General features: G+C 39.1%; 2 protein-coding genes across 2 annotated transcripts; one reads left to right on the top strand and one right to left on the bottom strand.

Annotated features, from left to right (window-relative positions):
• Window positions 1-865: 865 nt before the first annotated feature.
• On the top strand, window positions 866-9192 carry LOC147218492 (hyaluronan and proteoglycan link protein 1-like). Its single transcript, XM_086174278.1, has 4 exons — window positions 866-1166; window positions 5017-5358; window positions 6255-6557; window positions 7039-9192. The coding sequence occupies exons 1-4, from the start codon at window positions 1076-1078 to the stop codon at window positions 7326-7328; spliced, it is 1026 nt and encodes a 341-aa protein (XP_086030404.1). The 5' UTR covers window positions 866-1075; the 3' UTR covers window positions 7329-9192.
• Window positions 9193-10368: 1176 nt separating this feature from the next.
• On the bottom strand, window positions 10369-21489 carry LOC147218491 (uncharacterized). Its single transcript, XM_086173612.1, has 8 exons — window positions 17973-21489; window positions 17771-17884; window positions 16563-16676; window positions 15436-15594; window positions 15136-15218; window positions 12694-12838; window positions 12393-12575; window positions 10369-12295 (listed from the first exon to the last, which is right to left on the bottom strand). Exons 1-8 carry the CDS (start codon window positions 21382-21384, stop codon window positions 12138-12140), a joined length of 4368 nt encoding a protein of 1455 aa, XP_086029738.1. The 5' UTR covers window positions 21385-21489; the 3' UTR covers window positions 10369-12137.
• Between the last annotated feature and the right edge of the window lie 863 nt (window positions 21490-22352).

Genomic DNA, 22352 nt, shown 5'->3' with positions numbered 1-22352 from the left:
AACTTGGTTTCTTGCCATTTCTATTACAAATGTTTATAAAGGAACTTCAAAAAGATGTCAAATAAGAAGTGTGAAATAAATTTGTGTGGTTAATATATGCACAGAGGAAACTACAAGGGGAGAGAGAGAGAATATGGGAAACAGAGGCAAAGGAGAACATGACAGAGTATGACTTACGGGCAGAATTACCATAGCCCTTATTTGTAACCTTTTAATATTCATTGGTCTTACATCAGACACATAAGCAAGCAGGCAGAAAAGTGATGACCCTTCAAGCCTATAAATGCCACCTAGTCTGTCCTAAGTGGTGGATGGCAAAGAATCCTCTAGGCTATTTTCATCTCCAAACAACTTGTAGTATAGGTATCAGTTTAAAAAACAGCTCTAAACTCCTTTTTATGTTGCTGACTTCTAACAATTTATTCGTTTTCGGCAGAAGTAAGATCTATACACCTTTATACAAGGTGATAAAGTATTAAAACAGAAACTGTCACAGTTAAAAGAAATACCAGAGTGGATTTACCACTTATTGTGAAGCACTGCTTCAGCATGTGCACGTTCTCAGATCAGGTTACATTTACGTCTCTGCTTCTTCTGTTGCCAATGGAAAGGAAGTGTATGTCCTACGCATTTCAGTCATGTTTCCTGAACATTTGTCTACTATACAAATGTCTCATCTTTTCCAGGACTTCAAAACGTAGGACAATTTCCCAAAAGAGAGGATCTCTTCTTTTTTTTTTTTTTTTTTTTTTCAATAATGTGGCAAATGGAAATCACTATGGAGCCGTGCAGGGTGATGGGCTGAGGATAGGGGGAGTGGTCTTAACCATGTAAGGCTTCAATAAAAGGCACTTGTCTGGACCTCTCAGGAGCCCCAACTTTCCAGTAGCACCACGGGCAGCTGCTGTACAGAAAGAAAGTGGCTACATTAATTAAAAAAAATTCAAGAAAATTGAACAAGAACCTTAGCATTTAAATTTTGCTCTCCTAAAACACAAATTACCAAGAAAACAAATCAAATTTTTTTCAACTTTTTATTCCATTGAAGAGCTCCCTTTGTGTTTGAAAAATAGAAATGGCAAGTCTTCTGTTCATCACCATAATGTCCCTGACCCTGGCTGGCAGTGTGTATAGTGGGGTGATGATGACACCCCCACCAAATACAGGTAAGGTAATTATGTTCAAAATTATATCATATTTAAATATGTGGGTGATAGTCTATTGTTTTAAGAAGAAGGAATGGGAGATGACCTGTCAGACAAACATTTGCAAAGTGGTACCACGGCTTAATCTTTTGTAGCCAAACGATAATTGAAGCAGTAGGTAACAGAGTCCTCTCTGGGGTAACACACTTACAGACACAGCATGACTCAACACTGACTCATTGACTTCCTGAATACAGATCACCAGAGCTTGGAGCAGCTAGTGAACACATCATCCTGCCAAAGGGGCTCGCTCCCGGCTCTACCTAATAACGACTGAATCAATGAGTCTATACGTTGCACTCAAAAATTAGTCATACGAGTGTCGTTTCTGAGCCTAGATTGGTGGGAATTTTCACTTTTTGCATGCAAATTCTCAATTTATTGCAGAAGTTGTGAGGATGTTGAAGTTGTGGGTCATTTCATCATTTTTCAATGACTTGTTCTGGAGAGAAGTCTGATGTTAAAGCAAATCCGCTGAATTACAAGGCTGTTATAATACAGTTTCACACCTGGTTGCTGTGACTATAAACTACAAAATACAACAGATCTGCCCCTGACTGACTGAAACTGCATGAGACAGATTTATTGTGCCTTTAGCAGCTCAGTATATGTCATGTTAGGGATATTTTGTTATATTTTTGTGATATTCCTTATTTTTCATCTGTGCGAAAAAAAAATTCAGTTAGTTTTTGTCATAACTTTTATCATTGAAAAGACACATTGATGATGTGTGTGTCTGTGTGTGCATGCGCATGTGTGTGTGTGTGTGCATGCACGTGCATAAGTGTGTGTGGGTGTGTCTGTGTGTGTGGGTGTATAGCAAGTTTTTATGGACCTCAGTTTTATAGTATGTAAATGATTTATTCAGCTTAAACCACCTCAAAAATGTTTCCTTTATTCATTACCGCATTTTCTTCCATCTGCTGTCTGAGCAGTATATCCTCTGTCTGGGGTGGTGTCTCTACTTATTCCTACTGACTCAGTCTATGGTTGGGAGCTTTTTGGAAATCTGCCACCGTAACGGGCAGCCTGACAGGAGCAAAGTTAAGATTAATGACCCGCAGCCAAACGTATAGAGCGCCTTGCTGAACAGCAGCCAAATGACTCTGTCTTTCCCTGTGAGGTAATAGTCAGTTAAAGCTAATGCTTACTTTGGTTGATGGCAACTGAGGCTTGGTCTGGTTGCTAGGGCTGGGTGGGAAAAAGGGGGCTTGCCTTGAAATGGGCTGAAACAGGAGATTGAATTTCATGTGCTTTAAGCCTAATGATGACATTTTTATGAATCCATGTCTAGTGAAATTGCATATAGCATATGTTTATCAAATGTGATGATCTACTAGAACTGTGCTGAGGAATTGAACATGTGGAAAACCATACTGAGTGTATATATTTGCTTGTTATGCATCACGCAGAGCAGGCAAGACTATTGGAATCAATGTGTAGGACTTGGCCCCTTGTGTTTATCCCAGCTGTGCTTGTTAATTATTTCCCCAAATTGACACAAGCAGGCCAGCAGCAGTACAGACCAGAGCTGTGGGATGTTGTAAAGCATCTCACATTGTTTAGTTGCTCTTTCCAAGGGTGTGACTGCACACACAGACACAAAAGCAGCTCTCTGTAGGGTTTTATTCTGTCAAAGAAGAGAGATTTGTGCCAATTAAACATGTGCATACATTATCCAAGTTTAAAAATAACATAATCACAAGATATGTCGAGGAGTTCTCAGAATACAAATGCCACATGCATACATCTGGACCACTGTAATGTTAGTAATTTACAACTTGGTGCAACAAAGGCACAGATGGTTCTATTCTCATGCTTATATGACTTTGAATAGAAGGAAAAAGAATAGATATTGGCTGTAAATGAAGAATTTGGGGCGTTTTTTTCTAATTGCCATGCATGAATATGTATTAGTATGTTTAACTTTTTGGTGCCATTTTGCTGATTACTTCGATCATTCGTTTGTTTGTATAATGGAATTTCTCAAAAACTACTTTGAAATCAGACAGTTTTAAAAGACAAATACTATGTGGCCAACCAAGACTGAAAAGACTTAATTCACTTCACAAGAGGCTATTTACACAAAGCAGACATGGTTTACGAGTCTAATGTGCCCCATATGGTTGGCAACACATTCTCTCACGGGTATGTGACTGCCGGTAACTGCGGGAAAAGGAAAGAGGATGGAATTAATTGAACCATTCTTTTTGCACTGACTCTCACAGAAAATTCACATCTTTACGAATCAGACTGTGCCATTGTATTGTGAGGAATGTTGAATGAATAATTGATGTGCATTCCAAGATAGCATATGCATTCCAAGCTCTCTTCTCTCTAAGTCATATCTGGATGGGACATCACAAAATAAGTTTGGCATATTTGGAATTTTTTTGTACCAACCTTTGTATGGCATAGCACCTGGTGAGTTCGTGATGATATCACCTTAGCGCCATCTGTGCCAGGACCTCTGATTAGGTGTGAAGCAATTCTGAAACCCAAAGGATCAAATAGGTTTCATACAACAACAACCCATAATGCGAATTTATGGGGCACAGTAAAACATTAAGTCTTTGCCAAAAGAAAAGTCAAACAGAGAAGCTGCTGTGCCTTCAAAGAAGTAATGGGGAGCTAAAGGGTGTTTTGTTGCTCTTATAATATTTGGCATCATGTTGACCAGTGAGGAAGTTAGACTACTATGTAATACCAGTAGTCAGATTCATGAGGCCTTATGAAAAATTGGGTGGGGAATACTGTCATGAAGTGACACTGAGGGGTAGATTAGGTCAGCCAGCCATGCCTCTGCTAATTAAATCCCTGTGAGGGAAAGCTCAATACTAATGATCTGACAACCAATGAACTAAGTCCAGGCACATCTACGCTGCGGTTAGAATTTAAGATCCACCCATTTGTTTGATTAGAAGTTGTTATATTGTCACTCTTCTGGGTGTTGATAGTTGTTAGAGCAAGTTATGGATACGTCCGAGTGAAGGGCAGACTGCCAGTGGCTCCAATTATTTCTAGTATTGATGTAGGAAAAGTGGAACAAACTGGCGCAGTCACAGGTCATCATATTGATTAAGTGAAAAGATTATACACAAAAAAAAAAACTGTTCATTGCTCACATTGACTGAATGACAACAAAAAGTGTATGTAGCTATTCAGTAGTGAAGCACGGGGACAGGATTCGAAAAACCTCATATGGTCACATAAGATTTGTATTTGTTATGAGGAGATTTTATGATATAAACAACAAAAAGCTTTACTCAATTAGGTTATCAAAATTCTTTTTTTTTTCTATCATGAGGTTCTTGACTCCACTTATGGCTGATTGCTCAAGGTTCTACTTACGTTGAACCAAATGTTGGGTCAAAGGTTGTGAAAGTTTCGAACAATCCATCTGGTGACCATTACCGCTGTCCCATCCCCCACTAATACAGGTCCACTAAACTAAGCAAACCATGTGAGGTCTAAATATTTCAGTCAAAGAGATTGACTGACCCACGGTGAGACCTAAACAACCTGTCATTTTGGGTTGAAGGGTGGCCTTCTTCAAAAAAAACAAATACGTATTGTGATATATCGCAAAGAAATAGAAATGGGTTGTTCTGTTGGAGTTTCTCTGAGAGACAAACTTTTCCCACAGGTGAAAATGTTTATTTAAATACAAAATTAATTGCCTATTTTTGTTATATATGTGTTTTGTATAACGCTACACTAGTTGCACAAGAACAACAACAACAGCAAATGAAAACAGGTAATGATTGTGGCCAACATTAGAAAGGTTTAATCATTTTCTCCTCTTTTTCAGCTAAGCTTACCGTCAAACTCGGGTCCAACGTCACTTTGCCCTGCGGACTGTCACTCCAAGACAGCAACACCTTTAGCATTGGCGTGAGAGTCAAATGGACCAAGGTTGCAGAGGATGAAGCCCTAAATGAGGATGTCCTGCTTTCGATGGGATTCCACAAGAAAACCTATGGAAACTACGACGGGCGTGTCTTTCTGCAAGAAAGGAGCAGTGAGGATGCTTCCCTTGTTATAACTGATATCTCAATGGATGACAGTGGAAAGTATCGGTGTGAGATCATCAGTGGGATGGACGACATTGTTCAGGAGGTTTTCTTGGATGTTCAAGGTGACCTCACAGATGGTAGGTTCCACACAATAGATGATTGAATTCAAGCTCCAGTTGTAATGGCATTATTGTATCGTTAATTATTGCCAGCAGGCCATTTTTAAGTTATTGGTTATACATTTGTTTGTTTGTTTGTTTTAGGGTGTTTTTGATGTGTATATATTTTTGCTATTTTCATTCAAGAAGCCAAAATGATTGGTAAAGGTTTAATTTGAATAATCTTCAAAAATCAATCAAAGAATTTTCAGTTTTTGTGGTCTACACATCAGATAAATTATTAAAATGTTTTCCTTCCTTCTTGTAAAATAAATTATTCATATGGATGTGAAAGTCTGCATGGTGACACCTTAGATCAGGGCTGCGTGTTAGTGTTCAATGCTTTTTTTAAAAAGATCAGCCTGGGTAAACACCAAGCTGGAAGACGTAACTCAAGATAAAAAAATCCTGTAATCAAGATTATTACCTTTTTATGATACATTTGAGGTGATAGATTAAAAGCTGAATACACAGTAATGGCAAAACGACCAGTGCATGATTATTATCAGTTTAATTACCTGCTCATACTCTCTTTTAGTTATGCCAGTCAAATAAATTATAGAATTCTAATCCTACTGTATCTTCCATACAGACAGGGTGGGCGAGCGCTAGATTTTCATGAAATAAAAGAAAGAATAGCATGTGTTATCTGTACCACTTTTCATAACACACACTATTCAAACAGGTTGGAAATGATTTAACCAATACCTCTAAAAAACAATGAGAGATAAGTAATAAGTATTGTATTGGTTTAGAAGGTGATGGCGAATTGGTCCTGTCATTTAATTTTGATTCATATTTAAATGGCAACATTATTATGGACATATTTCAAATCTATTTCACTTAAATGCAAATCTCTCCTGTGCATAATTTAGGTGTTGTATTCCCATATTTTCTCAAGAATGGGCGCTACAACTTCAACTACAAACAGGCTGTGCAAGCCTGTGTCAGCCAGGATGCTGTAGTTGCGTCTTTCGACCAGCTGTTGGAGGCCTGGAATGATGGCCTGGACTGGTGCAATGCTGGCTGGCTTGATGATGGCTCAGTGCACTATCCAATCGTTACACCCAGAGAGCCTTGTGGTGGCACAAAGAACGGTCCTGGCATCAGATCCTACGGAAAGCGTGACAAGGACACAAGTTACTTTGATGTGTTCTGCTACGCTTCTGCACTTAAGGGTAAGTATTTAGTTGTATTTAGTTTTCATTACCATACTAATGCTGGCTGTTTTGGTCAGTTCTGGCATAGATCAATCTGTCAACAGATAGCCAGGCATGTTTGCCTCTATCTCAACCATGCTTGTAAATAAATACAAATGAAAACTTCCAAAAAGTTTACTTTGTGTTTTGAGATTGTGTCTATAAAAGGATTGATGGCGAATATAATAAATATATGTACATCATCACTGATGTAAAGGCATGTCCAGCCATCATATTTGTGTTACATCCACACACAGTGCTGCCCGTTTGGCCAGGCAGCCCATCACTGGTCACATAATTTTTCTTTGTGAATTGCAGAAGAATTGCACTGTAGAATAATCAATCTTTGATTTATTTTTAATCGTACAATTTGGAGAATTTTAATTAGTAAGAATATGATTATCGAATCTTTAAATCTAGATTCTTATCCTGATCACCTGTTCTCTTTCTGTGCTTTTAGGACGTTTCTATTGGCTCATCCAGCCTGAGAGGCTGACTTTTGATGAGGCTGTGCAAGCATGCATCAATGATGGCGCAGAGATCGCCAAGGTGGGACACATTTTTGCTGCCTGGAAGCTGGAAGGCTATGATCGCTGTGATGCTGGTTGGTTGGCTGACGGCAGTGTCCGCTACCCAATCTCCAGGCCTCGCAAGAATTGTAGCCCCACAGAGGCTGCAGTGCGTTTTGTCGGATTCCCAGATAAGCAGCAAAAGCTCTATGGTGTCTATTGTTTTAAGGCTGACCAATAAGGGGTTATTAAGATTAAGCCATGACCACCAAAGAGCAGCAACAACCTCAGCCAGTTAATAACAATAAAGCAAATAAGCTTGGATTGTAGCTAGCTTGAACTCAATATCATTCAGAAACTTACAAAGATCTTACATTCTTTTGCAATAATTGACGAAACGTTGTGTAGCAGTGAAGATTTTATCTAACTGTACATCAACAATTAACACAGATTTTTGGGCAAAAGAGAATTTTGATAAAATATGAGGGATCTAACAGAGACAGAAATGAAAAGAAAAGAAAAGAAGAGGAATGCTTTATTTGGTGCATTTATCCTTCGTCACATACAAATAACATTTGGTATTTCATAACCATAACTTGGCTACCACTCTGGATTTTTGAAGCAATACAAATTCATCTATCTACAGTATGCAGGTCTTCTTCTTCTTTCACATCTTAATGGTAAAAACAACTTTTGGATATCAGTCATGGAATCTGTGATTAAACCTTCTGTCTGACAGAATCAATGAATGTAAACGTTTTAGACTGTGACCTACTCTTCATCAGTAACTCTCATTTTATGAAATCCGTATTACAATTTGAAATACTTCTGTGAACACTCAGTTTGTTAATTCTAATAAAACATTTGACATTTTGATCATTTGTCATGGTTTTTATATAAACTTCTTTTCTTTAGAAAATACAGAACTTTTTGGCCGTCAAGTTTTTCTTTGCATATTTTTTTGGAAAATTCACATATACACAATAGTAACAATTCCCTTGAATTTAGAGAAACAGATTTTTCCTCTTTTGCCCAGAAACTGCATCTTTACTTGAGTTGTGAGGTACAGATGGATTGGTTTTGCAGATGAACTCTGTCTGATGAAATGATTACAGAAACGGACCTTCACAAACCTAGCTTGTTTTAAATGGTATTAAAAAATTCCCTATAATGTATTACCTCAAACACTCTCTATGTAAAACACATTAACATATTTTGGGCTTATAGTGTTGTTTGAAGAAACTCAAACAGAAGATAGTATGTTTTTTATTTGAATTTTTTGTGATTAACTTTATTTTTTACTTTTAGTATTATTTCTTTTATTTTTTAATCCTGAGCACTAACAACTAGCATTGTGTAAAATGTTAATGGGTGATGCATTGTGTGTAAGAAAAAGATATACAAGCCTGTGCAAACAAAAAGGTATTTTTGTATCATATGACCATGTCAATTTCCAACAAAACACATTCAAATAAAGACTACAGTCATTCCATTAATTTTTTTCATTGATTTAAACGCAATCAAAGTTTTGTGTGGCCTTGGTTTTATGATGTAAAATAGTATTTAATTGAAGATCCAAATAGTTGACTGCCAAATTGGCTGCTCTGCATCTGGCACGGACCCATGTCATTGAGGGGATTTAACACTACACTCTCTTTGCGTTTATTTATTCTTCAGTGCTGAGCTGGCTCCTCATCTTGGTGGCTGAGTTCACCACCAAGCCAGACAATGGGAATAGTATCCCAGTCTTAGGGAATGGCTACGTGTGGGAATGCATGGGAATAATGTCAGACTGGCGTTGATAGAGCAGTAAAATGCTTGGCAAAAACAAATATGAGGTTTTAAACTGGCATATGCATGCCCTGCTGCTAATGGTACTACTACTACTTCTAATCTACTACTACTACTACTACTAATAATAATAATAATAATAATAATAACAACAATAATAATAATGCTAATAATAAATAGTCAAGTTTATAATCGTAATTTCTTTACAACAAGTTTACGATTAAGTATGAAAACTGAAACTTGAGGATTGAGGTGTTGTGTTAAAAGCAGTGGAGCATCTATTCCATTTCTGTAAGGTAAATGTTTATATTATTGTGTTAGGTGTTATGTTTCAAAATAAATATTGGACTGTGTTTCAGAAATGACCAATAGTGGAAATGTTGATATGCTCAGAAATACATGGATTGTGTTACACACTTAAGGTAAAAAGCAGGAAGCGAATGAATCAGACATAGAGTCTGTGGTGCCTGTCAGGTTATCAGCACTAGTCGCAGAGTATTTCCTTTGCAAAACAAACAAAGACAGCCTTTAAAACCCAAAAGAGACCAGGATACAGAGGTCTAGGTTTTTCCGCTGATCACCCATGAAACATCTGTATTTCATGAGGAAAGATTGCTGGGGCTTCCGGGTGCAGCCTTTAATCAAAAGTCTAATGACAGGCCAGGTGGTTTTGAAAACCACAACAAACTTAGCTTAAACAAAGATTACATTGATCAGTAAATTTGTTAAATGATGCTTTTTGCTATTTGCCATGCTTCATCATTGTGAAGTTCAGCTGCATAGGGAGGCACTCTGGGAAAACTTGAGAGCGAGACGCACAATAAATTGTCCCCCTGTTATTCCGAGGGGAATCTGCTACCTTGAAAATTTAAGGAGACGGAATTTCTGTTTGGTATTCTAAGCCTGTCTGGGCACTGGCTATGTGAACACAAAGCATCCTTAACTATTTCCATGGTCCTTACATATCTGGGAAAAGGGGGAAGACCTCAACACTATGCATCTGCGGTCCTGCCCTCCTTCTCCTTGGCGGCCTGTTCAAAAGGCCGCAGTACCCTGATCCAGAACCTCCAGTGTTTTATGGCGACATCTTCACGGCTGCAGTTTCTGCCGCAGCAACATTTTTCTTCAATGCACTTAATAGCCTGGTCGCCCAGCCCCCACTCCCGCCCCAAACACCGGGGGTGCAGTCTGTCTCCCCCAGACTGCACATAGAGCACATTATTAGTACAATGCAGACGGTTGACACAGAAGCCATTCAAATGAAACATTAAAGCTTTTGATGAAGAATTCATGTGTATCACAGACACCTTTCTAAATGCGACACATTGGGACATGTATTTTTTAAGACAGAGAAATGAGAAATGTTGGCCCTGAAAACAATAATATGAATAAAATCATTCCTCCTCCATATCATCGAGTGGGTAAAACAGCTTTATGGATTGGTCTAATAGCACTGCCTGCCGGTGAAATGGATGCAGTGAGCTTTTCTTTTTACTAATCCCTCCTCTTTAACTGCAGAAACCTGCAGGCATTTACAGAAACTACATCAAATTTTCTCATGTACTTTAAAGACTTTATACAGAAAACCCTTTGGAATTCATACATGTATTTTATTTCTTTATTGTTTTTCAAAGCAGTGCCAGTCTCTCTCTACTTCCTTCTCTCTTCCACTCTCTTTGGGTTTGATGTCTTAAAAAAAACACAAAAATTCCAGACATTCACATTGTAAAGTAATGAAAAAAAATGTTATAAATATTTAGACATAAAACTGGGGTAATGATACTATGTGCATATTAAGGCTGTAACAAACATACAGACATTCAGAGGCAGATGAAATCCAAAACATGATTTCTAAAAAGTAGAATAAAATTTGAAGTATTGCATTCACATGTACAATATTTTGCTAATGTCACAAAAACAAAATTATTGCAGTTAAATGGGCCCTTTTTATATTTTGGTCCTGTGTTTTGCTTACATCAGAAAATGAGAAGCATCATCGTTGGTCATTCGTGCATCCTATAGAGTCTGTGACTGGCAACATGAACGTACAAGAGTAACATACATGAAGAGCCCTGCTAGTCCATCAGACATTATGTTGCCTTGGATTATAAAACACTTAAACAGTAGAAGAGTAGCTTGAAAATATATAATCTGTTTCTCTGCTTTGGTTGAAAAGATTTTTTAAAAATTCTGTCACCATCAAAAAGAGAAAAGGTACATTTTCTACAGCTCAGCAGCAGGAGATAAGATCAAGGCTGGCATAGAATCATGGCAGCATTACATTTATTTTAAACTCACTGTAACAATTAACAATATATTATAGTAATATACAATATATTATTTGTATTGAAGATAGGAGCCGTTGTTGTTCAGCACTTAATACTATATATAAATTAAAAAAATCTTAAAATAAATGTAACATTCTGAAAAGGCTGAAATTTACGTTCAGTCAAAAGTTCAAGAAATAGTATAACTTATTGTTCTAAAATCTGAACGACAACTAACAGAAGAGCCATGGTATACTATGTGATGTTTGCCTCGGCTGATAAAAAATTGAAGGTGACGAGCCAAAGTTTACATGTTTATAGTTATGTGATATTGTGAAATTACATTGTAAAAATGGAAGTTGCATGATCAGTGATGCCTTTATCTCTGTACTGAAGAAAGACTTGGATCTTTTGTCATAGAATATAAATGAGGAATTCACTTGACATCCTGCTCATTAGAATGAAATCCAGCTTTAAAAACTGTGCCGTATGATGAATTCCTTTCTTTAACACCTTTTTTGTCTTTCTGTGAATAAGGAGCACTTGCTGCCATTTTTAAGAGCACTGTTGGTATAGTTTGTTTAAGAAAACTCTTAAAATGCGTTATTTATGATAGATAAACTCACTTGGCCACAGTTATTGATGAGTTTATGCACACACACACACACACACACACACACACACACACACACACACACACACACACACATATATATATATTTTCTGTGTGTGTATATATGCATTTCCAGTAGCCAGCTGAAAGTCTTTTTTTCCTCAGTAGCAGTGTTATGAAATTCTGTCAACAGCTTCTTCAGGCACCTCTTTAGATTCCATCCTCATCCAGAATGTGAGTAAAAGCTACAGTTTATACTCTCGCTTTGAAGCATTTTCTCTCGTGCTTCTCCTTTGAGAATTTCTTTCCTCTTTTCACATGAGTGCTTGACATGTGTTGTTGCTTAAGGAAAGCTGTTACATGTTTCAGTACATGGCAATCATGACCTCTTCCTCCTGTAGTAAGTCCTTTCTTGCCTTCCCCTGTAGCGCTGAGGGTAAAAGCGGTAGGCCTCATCTGGCCATCGTTTGAAGTTGTTGATACTGTAGACACCACTGTGTTGGTGTTTTCTGATGAAGGTCCTTTGATAGCTTGATGCTACAAGAGAATGTGACACATTACACTGAAGCCCTGTCAAAATAAACACCCAAATACAACAATCCCAGCATTTCTATGACATTCTTGCTGTACTTACGGGTCATGCAGGTGACTTTCGGGATATCCCATCGTCCATTTCCACGACAACGGATAGTGGGGAAGTGCCTCTGTATGAAACCAGTGCGGCACTGGTATCTTACCACTGAGTTGATCTCATAACGTTCACGAATTATCCCGAACGTACGTGCATTGTCCACCATAGGGGGTTGGCTACAAGCCACTGAGAAAGAGAAGTGACAGGAAATTACACATTTGAAACAAACTACACAAAAAAAAAAAAAAAAAAAACCCAGAAAGTATTTCCCAAGAATTTAAATTCCAGAAAAAAATTCTTGTACCTGTTCCCTTTTTGCAAGTGAAGGTGAGATGATAGTTGCAAGGTACATCATTCCACTGGCCGTCCTCATGCCAGATCATCACCACACAATCTTCACCCGAGGAGAAGAAACTGTCGGGCTGGTTGGGCCTCCAGTTTTCATATTGCTGAAAAGAAGAAAAAGAAACCATTAAGAACATGTCATCATGCTTTTTTTCTCCCCTCAATGGAGTGTGCAACTGTGATATTTTCTCAATGACCACCAGAGGGAGATACTATTTGACCAACATAGGTGGCTTGTGATTCATCACTGAGGGTCCTTGACAGGCGTCTGTAGACAACAGAAGTTTCTGACAGCAGTTTCTTCAAAGACCCAAGCTCTTGTTGGGTATATGTTTCTAATTTCTCTTAGCTATTCCTGCTGATTGGGACCTGATAAGTATGAAAAACCAAGCATCATCTTTGGACATGATGTATTACTGAAGAAAATGATGTCCTCTAATGGGAACAAATTGTCTAAACTTCCATGTGACACAATAAAGTCAGCCCAAAATGTGATATCCACACATGTGGATAACAAGTCTTAGATGGCTAAACATGCAAAGTTATGAAATAGCAATATCCTGGGAATATGGCACTAAGTAATGACATTTAGTCCAGTGCTTGAATACAAAACTAAATGACTGACTGAAAGAATATTATTAGAATTCACATGACGTCACATGAAGTTGCAATAAATCTGAGACAATTTTGATCCAAATACAAGACCAAGTAGAATAAAATAAAATAAAATAAAATAAAATAAAATAAAATAAAATAAAATAAAATAAAATAAAATAAAATGCAGCATATAAAAAAGGAATGAATGAAGGTTGAGATAAAAAATGATGAGGAAAATCTTTTTGTTAAAAAAAAAAAAAAGACGTTTTCTTTGTTTTTATAATGTTAAGTTCTTGCTACTTCATTAATATCATTGTGTTCAGCATTATTGGTGAAAGGACTGCCTCTTGTTGGCAGTGGCTTCAACATGGACGGGTGCATCCTGGTGGCTGATAAAGATCCAAGGTGACTCTGACTGTTGTTTTCAAGAATGACACTTAAAATATTTAAAAACTAAAAACCTTGTTGAAAAAAGCTGTGTATAGTGAAATGGCTGAACAGTCTTGCTTATCAGTTTTAAAGGAGATAAAAGGACTCCTGAGAAAGTCCACAGATCGTCAGGCTACCTCATTATATCACAATGTAGATGCAAAGCACTACATGAGTAACTCTTGAGGTGCAAAATTCCTCAAATGTACATACTGTTTATTTACACATTAATACATTATACACACAGCTGAGGTGCTTAGGGGCATGTTGCATACATTTGATGCTACCTGTTGTCTTTCAGCACCTTCTAGGTTCAAACAGCCCTTTCAAAGAGTTGACCCCCAGTCACATCCCAGAGCTCTGCTACTCTGTCATTATGGTTTACAAACACAATAACATCCTGTTCAGGTCACTGTAGGTTAACAAATAGGTAACCCCTCAGCAACACAGCAAGTCTGCCTCCTCCACAATATAATCAAACAAATGTTGATCCTCTGCACAAAATCCACACACATTTCAAAGATACTCCTACTCGTTTTGCCATTGGATTGACTTATTTAATTTTTCACATTTTTTTTTTTATTTTCCTTTTTAAATTGAACTATTTCTGAATTACTTGTCATTGTTATATTCTAATTTTTTTATTGTATTTAAATGCACTGGCATGACCACCCACCCAGTACCTCCTGGAAACCTTTTATCATTTTTTGTGTCTCTCAGCAGCTGGGCACAGGTGCTGTCCATGTGTGTGTCTGCTTGTTTAGTGCCCCATCCCCCATGCAGCTGACACTTGGGCAAGCCTCCTGATCCAAGGAGGGGATGAATAGGAACCATACCTGTCTACGCTTTACAGAACCCTCCATACACTATGTCAATCACACCCTCTGAGTCTTAGCTGAGCGAAGGTCTAAATAGGTGGTCTGTCCTTATCTTTTCACCCCCAGGGTGTCCCAGTGCTTCCACTATCTCTTGTCCTGGAGGATAATCTTTGAAGTGAGGACATCAGACTCTACAACATGGATGCACATAGCAATTAGCCACTTTCCTGTGTGGTGATGGGGATCTCCAACAGCTTCAACCACTACAGCAAACATGCACCCACTTGTGTCCCTCTACAGTGTACATTATTTACATTGTGTCAGCTTCTTGCAATATTCAAATCTTAGGATAGTGAAGCACACAATCTACTTTTCAATTTGTTGAACAAATGAAGTTGTAATTCACCAGGCTCTAGCTTAATGGAGCAGAGAGATTGTGAGAATATTATCACAGGACTGGATGACTGCATGCATCACCACCATCAAATTCCAAATATTTATCCTGTCTCTCTGCCATGTTTACTGCCAAAAAAAAACTAAAATGCAATCCCTCTTACCATGGAGCTGCCATCAGTCCAGCGGAAGTCATTGTCAAACATTCTATCATTCAGGCCAATCCACTGGTAGTCCTGTCCAAGACCTGCCATACAGAATAGCAAGGCAGATTATGTTTCCCTCTTTATACTTGTTGTGTCCTTATTAGGACTTTTCACTTACAGAAATCTAAGAGGACATGATTTTTATGACCTGGGAATGTAACATTAACTAAGAAGTACATCCATCTTATGTCAGGTTTAAAGATTTGGAGCATTTCTGTGGTGATTGTTCAACATTATCAACTGGAATTTTTAACTTACGGTTGACAAATTGTTGTTCCTCATGGGAGAAAATACTTATGAGATGGGCTCCATGAATACGGCACTCTCTCTCTGCTGCGTCCCAGCTTTTTCTGCTGGGGAAATACTTGTAGCAGTGACCCTGAAACTTATGCCATCCATAGTCACAAGTTTCTGTATCTACATAAGAGGAAAAGTAAAAAGGAGATGAAGAATTAAAAAATGACAGTAACAGGTTATGAGTTGTGCCGTTGGCAAAGTCATTTGTTAACAGTTTTGAAAAGGGTTTGAATTTCATGTTGATAAATGTACTGCATATCCTTAAACTCTGGATATTTTCCTAGTCAGAAAATTCACCCTATTGATGGTGTGCCTCCAATCATAATGGAAAAATTCTGCTTTATGTTGTTTTTCTCTGCTTTTATCTCAAGGATTTGAGCAGAGTATCCGTTTGGGTTATTCCTTGAGTATCCAGTCGATATTCTGGAAGAGCTTTCTAAAGGAGCAGTTGTCTCTGAATACACAACTTGAAAGTGATTCACTGGCAAGCACTTTTTTACAATTAACAGTGTGGACATCTGTCACAAGGAATCAACTAAGTGATTATTCCTGGAAGTTAAGACAAAAGAAATTAAAAAAATAATTGAAAAAAGCTAAGTTGAAGTGAAATGAGCCTTATATATCCATTATCCATATTACAAATAGTTTGTGTTTATTTGCCAGTTACCTCTTAAAATCTGTACTGTATTGTCTACCTGTCTTGCAATACATGAAAATTAAATTTCTGGAAATCATTCCTATGGTGAGGAACATGAAGATCAGAAGTCTATTTTAAACATGTAATTTATTTCAATTGGCTGCAAATCTAATTCTCAAAACTTGAGTGTCTATTGAATGTCTAAAACCTGGATGCCTGAAATTCCTGTTTCCTTTTTATTTGTTTGCTTTTGTTGTTAGTAGTTTTGTTTCCCAGTGATTGGTTATTTGGAATCATGTTGAGCATATCAAATGAAAATCTTCATATATTGAAATGTCATACTATGCAAAAAAGATCAGCAAATGCAAGACACTTGAGAGATGTTTGAAAAGAGATATTGAACTAGAACGATTTCTATAATAAAACTGAATACTTAAAGTAACTATCTTACCCTCTTCACAAAGTGTTCCAGTGTAGCTTGGCAGGCACATGCAAATAAACGATGCCTGCCCATTAACACATGTGCCTCCATTGCGGCAAGGGTTTGACTGGCATTCATCAGTATCTGCAAATGAAGAGATAAATCAGTGACCCACTACAGCAAAATATTATTCCCAATGGAGTTTCAACTCGCACTTTCAGCAGAGCTACAACCATGTCCATTCCATTGTCGAGGCAGACCAGGGTGGTGATCCCCCATTTTATTAAGTGTAAGTCGGACCCATTTCCGGTGACAGTTGAACTCTGCCTGGGCTTCCCTTTGTGCCTGATTCTGTTCATAACTTTTATGGACAGAATTTCTAGGCACAGCCAGGGTGTCAAGCAGATCCAGTTTTGGTGTCAGCAGGATTGAGTCTCTGCTTTTTGTTGATGATCAGGTTCTGTTGGCTTCGTCAGGCCATGATCTCCAGCTCTCACTGCTGTGGTTCGCAGCCGAGTGTGAAGTGGCCTAGATGATGATGAGCACCATGGTGCTCAACTAGAAACGGGTGGAATGCCAACTCCAGGCCGGGGAAGTGGTCCTGCTCCAAGTGGAGGAGTTCAAGTATCTTGGGGTCTTGTTCATGAGTGAGGGGAGGATGGAGCGGGATGTCAACAGGTGGATCAGTGCGGTGTCTGCAGCGGACTCTGTACCATTTTGTCGTGGTGAAGAGGGAGCTGAGCCAGAAGGTGAAGCTCTCAATTTACCGGTCAATCTACATTCCCACTCTCACCTATGGTCACACTTTTTGGGTAGTGACTGAAAGAACAAGATCGCTGATACAAGCAGCTTAAATGAGATTTCTTCACAGGGTGGCCGACTCTCTCTTAAAGATAGGGTGAGAAGTTCGGTCATACAGGTGAAACTTGGAATAGAGCCGCTGCTCCTCCGCATAGAGGGGTCAAACGAGGTGGCTCGGGCATCTGGTCAGGATGCCTCCTGGACATCTCCCAGGGGAGGTATTCCGGGCATGTCCATCTGGGAGGAGACCAATTGGCAGACCCGGGACACACTTGAGAGACTATGTCTCCAGGCTGGCCTGGGAACACCTTGGGGTCCCCCCAGAGGAGCTGGACCATGTAGCGGGGGAGAGGTCTTGGCCTCACTGCTCTGGCTACTGCTCCCGCGACCCGATTCCGGATAAACAGGGGAAGATGGATGGATGGATAATATTGTACCTGTTTCACAGAGATCACCACTGTAGCCAGGAGGACAGCTGCAGGCAAGAGTGTTGCCTCTACTGTGGCAAGATCCTCCATTCAGACATATATTCTCGGTACACGTGCTAACTCCTGTTGAAAAAAAAAAAAAAAAATCAAATGAAATCTGGCTAACACATGTTGTTAAATCATAATGCAAGGAAATAAAAAAAAAACATACCTGGAATATCAACAGTCTCACCCACGACAGCATGCCCCACATCAAGGCTTGTATCAGGTTTGTAAGTCGTGTCCTCTTGTCCTCTCGATATCTCTTCTTTAGAAAAACTTGGGGTTGCAGTTATTTTGCTCTCCAGTTTCTCATTCTCATCAGAAACAGATGACTGATTGAGAACTGTTGATGTTGTTAGCAATTGCTTGCCTTGTGGCTCTGGTGATACCTGTGTTTTTAATACTTCTGAGGATGTTTTAGTGTGATGAGAAAGGGTATATCGATCCATGTTGTTCTCAGTAACACCCATAGACTTCAACTTTGAAGCTATGGTAGTACTGACCTTGAATAGAGTCTGTATTTCACCCTTGGACACAGTGGATTGCTCCACACTATCAGTTTTCGGCTTCTTTGTAGTCATCAGGTCTTCAGATGAAGTTTCAGAAATTACTGATCCACCACCAAGATCAGATGGTGAATGAGTGGTAGCAGATTGAAATTTAGTAGTCACTTTCTCAATTGCATTAGCACTCAGCTTAAGAGTGCTTGGTGTGGTAACACTTTCCACTAAACCACTTCCAAAATGTTCAGAATTAGTGGAGGACATCAAACTGGTCGGGGCAAATGTGGTGGCTATTACAGTCTTGTCTGGTGCTGGTGTGGTAATGTGGATTGATGCATGTATCTGTGTTGTACTTCCATTGAATTCTAATGTGCTGGGCTCTGATACCGCAATATATGGAGTTGCGTTGAACACATTCTCATAACGATTTCCATCTGGAGAAGTTAGTTTATCCTCTGTCTCCAGTGGGTCAGTCTTTGCATCCCTTGAAACCTGATTAGTGGGTTCAACCGACCAGTGTTCCCCAGAGGAGGATGCACCTTCTGCAGTTGAAGAAGTGGTAATATGTCCAGGTGTTGATTTTGTTATTTCATCTACAAACATGGGGCTGGTAGCATCTGGTGCTATATCCTGAGTGGAGTGATCAACATGAGTACGGTGGGTTAGTGTGATCTCTGACTTAGCTTGTAGCAATGATTCTTCTGTAGACTTTAGGTCTTCCATATCTGAAAATGTTGAGACAAACTGAATTAAAATATCCGGCTGTGACGCTGTCGATGTTACGTCAGAGGATATTTGTTCAGTTGCAGTTGTTTGGATCACTTCCTTTGCGATGGTAGTGGGTTCATATTGTCTCTCCTTGATAGCTTCAACGCTTTCTAATTCTGGAGAAGGTGATGTATTGGATAATCCCACATAGCTAGTCTCAACAGTTGATTGTATAGAATAAGGTATTAGGCTGTCATTTGACTGTTGACCTGAGGTTTGCTCATATGGAGATGTTTTCAGTATTTCTCTATCTTCCATCTGAGTCGATGCATGATGTGTAGATGATACAATTGTAATAGCCGTAGCGGTCTCAATAGTTTTAGCTGTAGTTTCAGTCACCGATTCCAAAGTTGTAGATCCAACTCCAGCCTGTTCTGTCCCTTTAGAGCCTATCATGTCCCGAGAACCAGATGAAGTGGGTGAAACATATTTGGACGATACCTCAGTAGGCATTGTATCAGGTTCTGGAACAAAAGTTGATGTGAGCTGGGCAACCACATCCGGCTTTGGAGTGATTTGTAGTGAAGGCACTGTTGATACAGAAACAGTTTTCTCCTTTGCTTGGGCCATGGTGGTGGATTTCTCTGTGCTGAACTGAGGAAATACTGAAGTGGTTTTCATCTTTTCACTGTCATACGTGATTGTCTTTTGTGATGCAACAGCATTACCTGAGATCTCATCTCCAGAGCCTTCCACATCTGTCAGATCCGTGATACTTGCTCCTGACGGTTGCTCAGTGCTGCTGGCAGCACCTCTCTGTGTAACAAGCTCTGATGCAAAAGAAGGACTTTGTGATTTGTCCCAAGTAACATCACGGATGGCTGTGACAGTAGGCTTTTCAGTCCTGTAATAAGGGGAGGTAGCACTAAATACTGCCATTTCTGGCTCAAAGCTGCCAGTTTCTTGTGTGGTGACTAAAAATGATAGTGGTTCAGCCTTTGCTGTTGAAGAGGGAAGCTCTGGGGTATTTGAACTGTCCTTTTCAGTTGCCTTCGGAACAAAATCGATGAATGGTTCAGTTGTGCTATAGACAGCTGAGGATGGACTTGTCGCTGATGTTAAACCTTCTCCTGTGATTGCAGTGGTTGGGAAGGAATTAATATCTATATTTTCTGTTTCAGGAGCAGTAGTTGTTTTCATTGTTTTGAGTAGTAAATAGGATGTAGATGGCAATGTTTTTTCAGATGCTGTCCATTCATTCAGGGTTGAAGCAATTGCTTTAGTTTCAGTGCTCAACATTAATGTTGAGTCTCCATCTGATTTGGCAGTATTTGATGATTCATCTAAAGCCGCATGAGTTGAATGTGTGACTTTACTTGGTTTAGTTGTCACTGGTGAATGTAACCTGACAGTATGGGAAGGTGCAGAGGTTTGCGTGGATGAAACAAATGTTTCATCTGTCATCTCATGTTTGACAGTTGTAATTGTTTCAAATGAAACCATAGATTCCTTAGCATCAACTGATACCGTGGATTCATCAATAGATGGAATGAGTTCAGTTCTGTCTGTTGCTTGCGTCAAAGTTTGAGAGGGTGACGTGTCAGGCATAAATACAGTGGCATTATCAGCAGTGCTCAAAACAGGGAAATCTGGTGGTGCAGTTATATCAGTATTATCACTGAATGCGTCCACACTGGAATCAATTCCGTCCGGTAAAGGTTTTGAAGTGGACTCTAAATATGATGATGATGATGATCCTGAATCTATTGAGAAATCAGACACTGACGATGCATGTAAATTGTTGGGTGTAGGAGTTAAGAAATTAGTACTGGCTTCCCCAGAGCCATCTGATTCTTCTGTCACACCCAAATTCTGTTGAATTGTAAACGTAATTACACCTCCAGCTTCCTCTGTTTGAATTGTTTGATATAATGGAGAAGAGATTTTGGAATTATTATCAGCATCAATTATAACATTATTTTGGGTGATAATGTCCTGAGTTGGGCTACTTTCCTGTAAACTGTCTGTAACTGCAGTGAAGAGCTCATCTTCATTCTTTGTACCATCTATAAATACAATACTTTGGCTGGTTGATGGTTTTGACACATGCAGGACCATGGTGGGAGTTTGCTCTGTTAGGTCAGTCTTGGCTTGGCTGCTGGGAGTAATGATCACAACTTCTTGGTCTGTTATATTATGATATACAATGGTGGGAATAGGAGTTGATGTAGATGTGGATTCATCTTGCATAGATTTAGCACTTGGTTGGACTGTGATGAAATCTTCACCACTGTAATTAACCGAGCCTCCAACTGTATGGGTGTGCAGGGTTGAATCAGAGAATTGTGTTTTGCTCTCAGCTACATTCATTTCATCTTTATCTTTGCTAGAAATTACAGAATGTGTGAAATCTGAAATGGTAGACAATTCTGTTTCCAAAGTAATTTCAACTTCCTCTGAGGATGTCTGCTCATTAGTGGTAGATGTGACTGAAATAAATGTTTTGGTTTCCCCCGTTGCTTCTACAAATGTGAAGCTCTCTGCTGATGATGCCTTTGATGAAAAGGCATTCGTGGCATAAGTATCTGTGCTTTTTCTCTCCGTCAAGGCAGACCCTTGTTTTGTTGTTGCTTCATTAGTTACAGATATAGATGTGTGAAGTGACTTTGTCAATGTCACATCATATGGTTTTGTTGTGCTTGGCTTTGTTGTGCTGTAGAGAGAAGCAGCTTCAATCCCGTAGGGGTTTTGAATATCCAGTGTTGTATACGCAGGCATTGCAGATGTGCTTTTGGTTTTCTCTACAAAGTAGAGGGGGGTAGTCTTTATACTATCACCAGATGCAGTTTCATGAAATGCCATTGTTTTTGATGACAATACAGTAGAACTTTCATCAATGTGCATTTCCATAGTATGGCCACTGGAAACAACTTCTTCATCGAGTGAGCTGACATCCTTTGGGGCTTTAGTTTTGGGGTTCTGAGAGTATACATGAGATGCATGACGATCAGCCGTTGAGCTATGCATTCCGGGAAACAGTGTTGATTTTTCACTGATATCAAGGAAGGGAGTTGCAGTGCTTATAGGCTCTTGTGTCGTAACATTGTCTGTATGATTGTCTGTCGTCTGGTAATTTGAGCTCTCAGTGGAAACAGCTGTGATTGAAAATATGAGATCATTTGTGGCTGCTCCAGTCATGGAACTAACAGAAGATGTTTGACTTGGTATGGGTTTTGTGGGCATGACATAAAAGTCATTGCCTGAACTCTCATCTTCATCAGTCAAATCGTCCCCACTTCCATTCTCAGTGATATCAGTGCTGGTACTGTATGGAGAGT

Source organism: Fistularia commersonii, chromosome 26 (genome assembly GCF_037954325.1).
Source record: "Fistularia commersonii isolate RoL2024-O1a breed Wild chromosome 26, RoL_Fcom_v1.0, whole genome shotgun sequence".
NCBI lineage: Eukaryota > Metazoa > Chordata > Actinopteri > Syngnathiformes > Fistulariidae > Fistularia > Fistularia commersonii.
The sequence above is the reverse complement of the archived record's forward strand: the minus strand, read 5'-3'. Positions and strand labels throughout refer to the sequence as shown.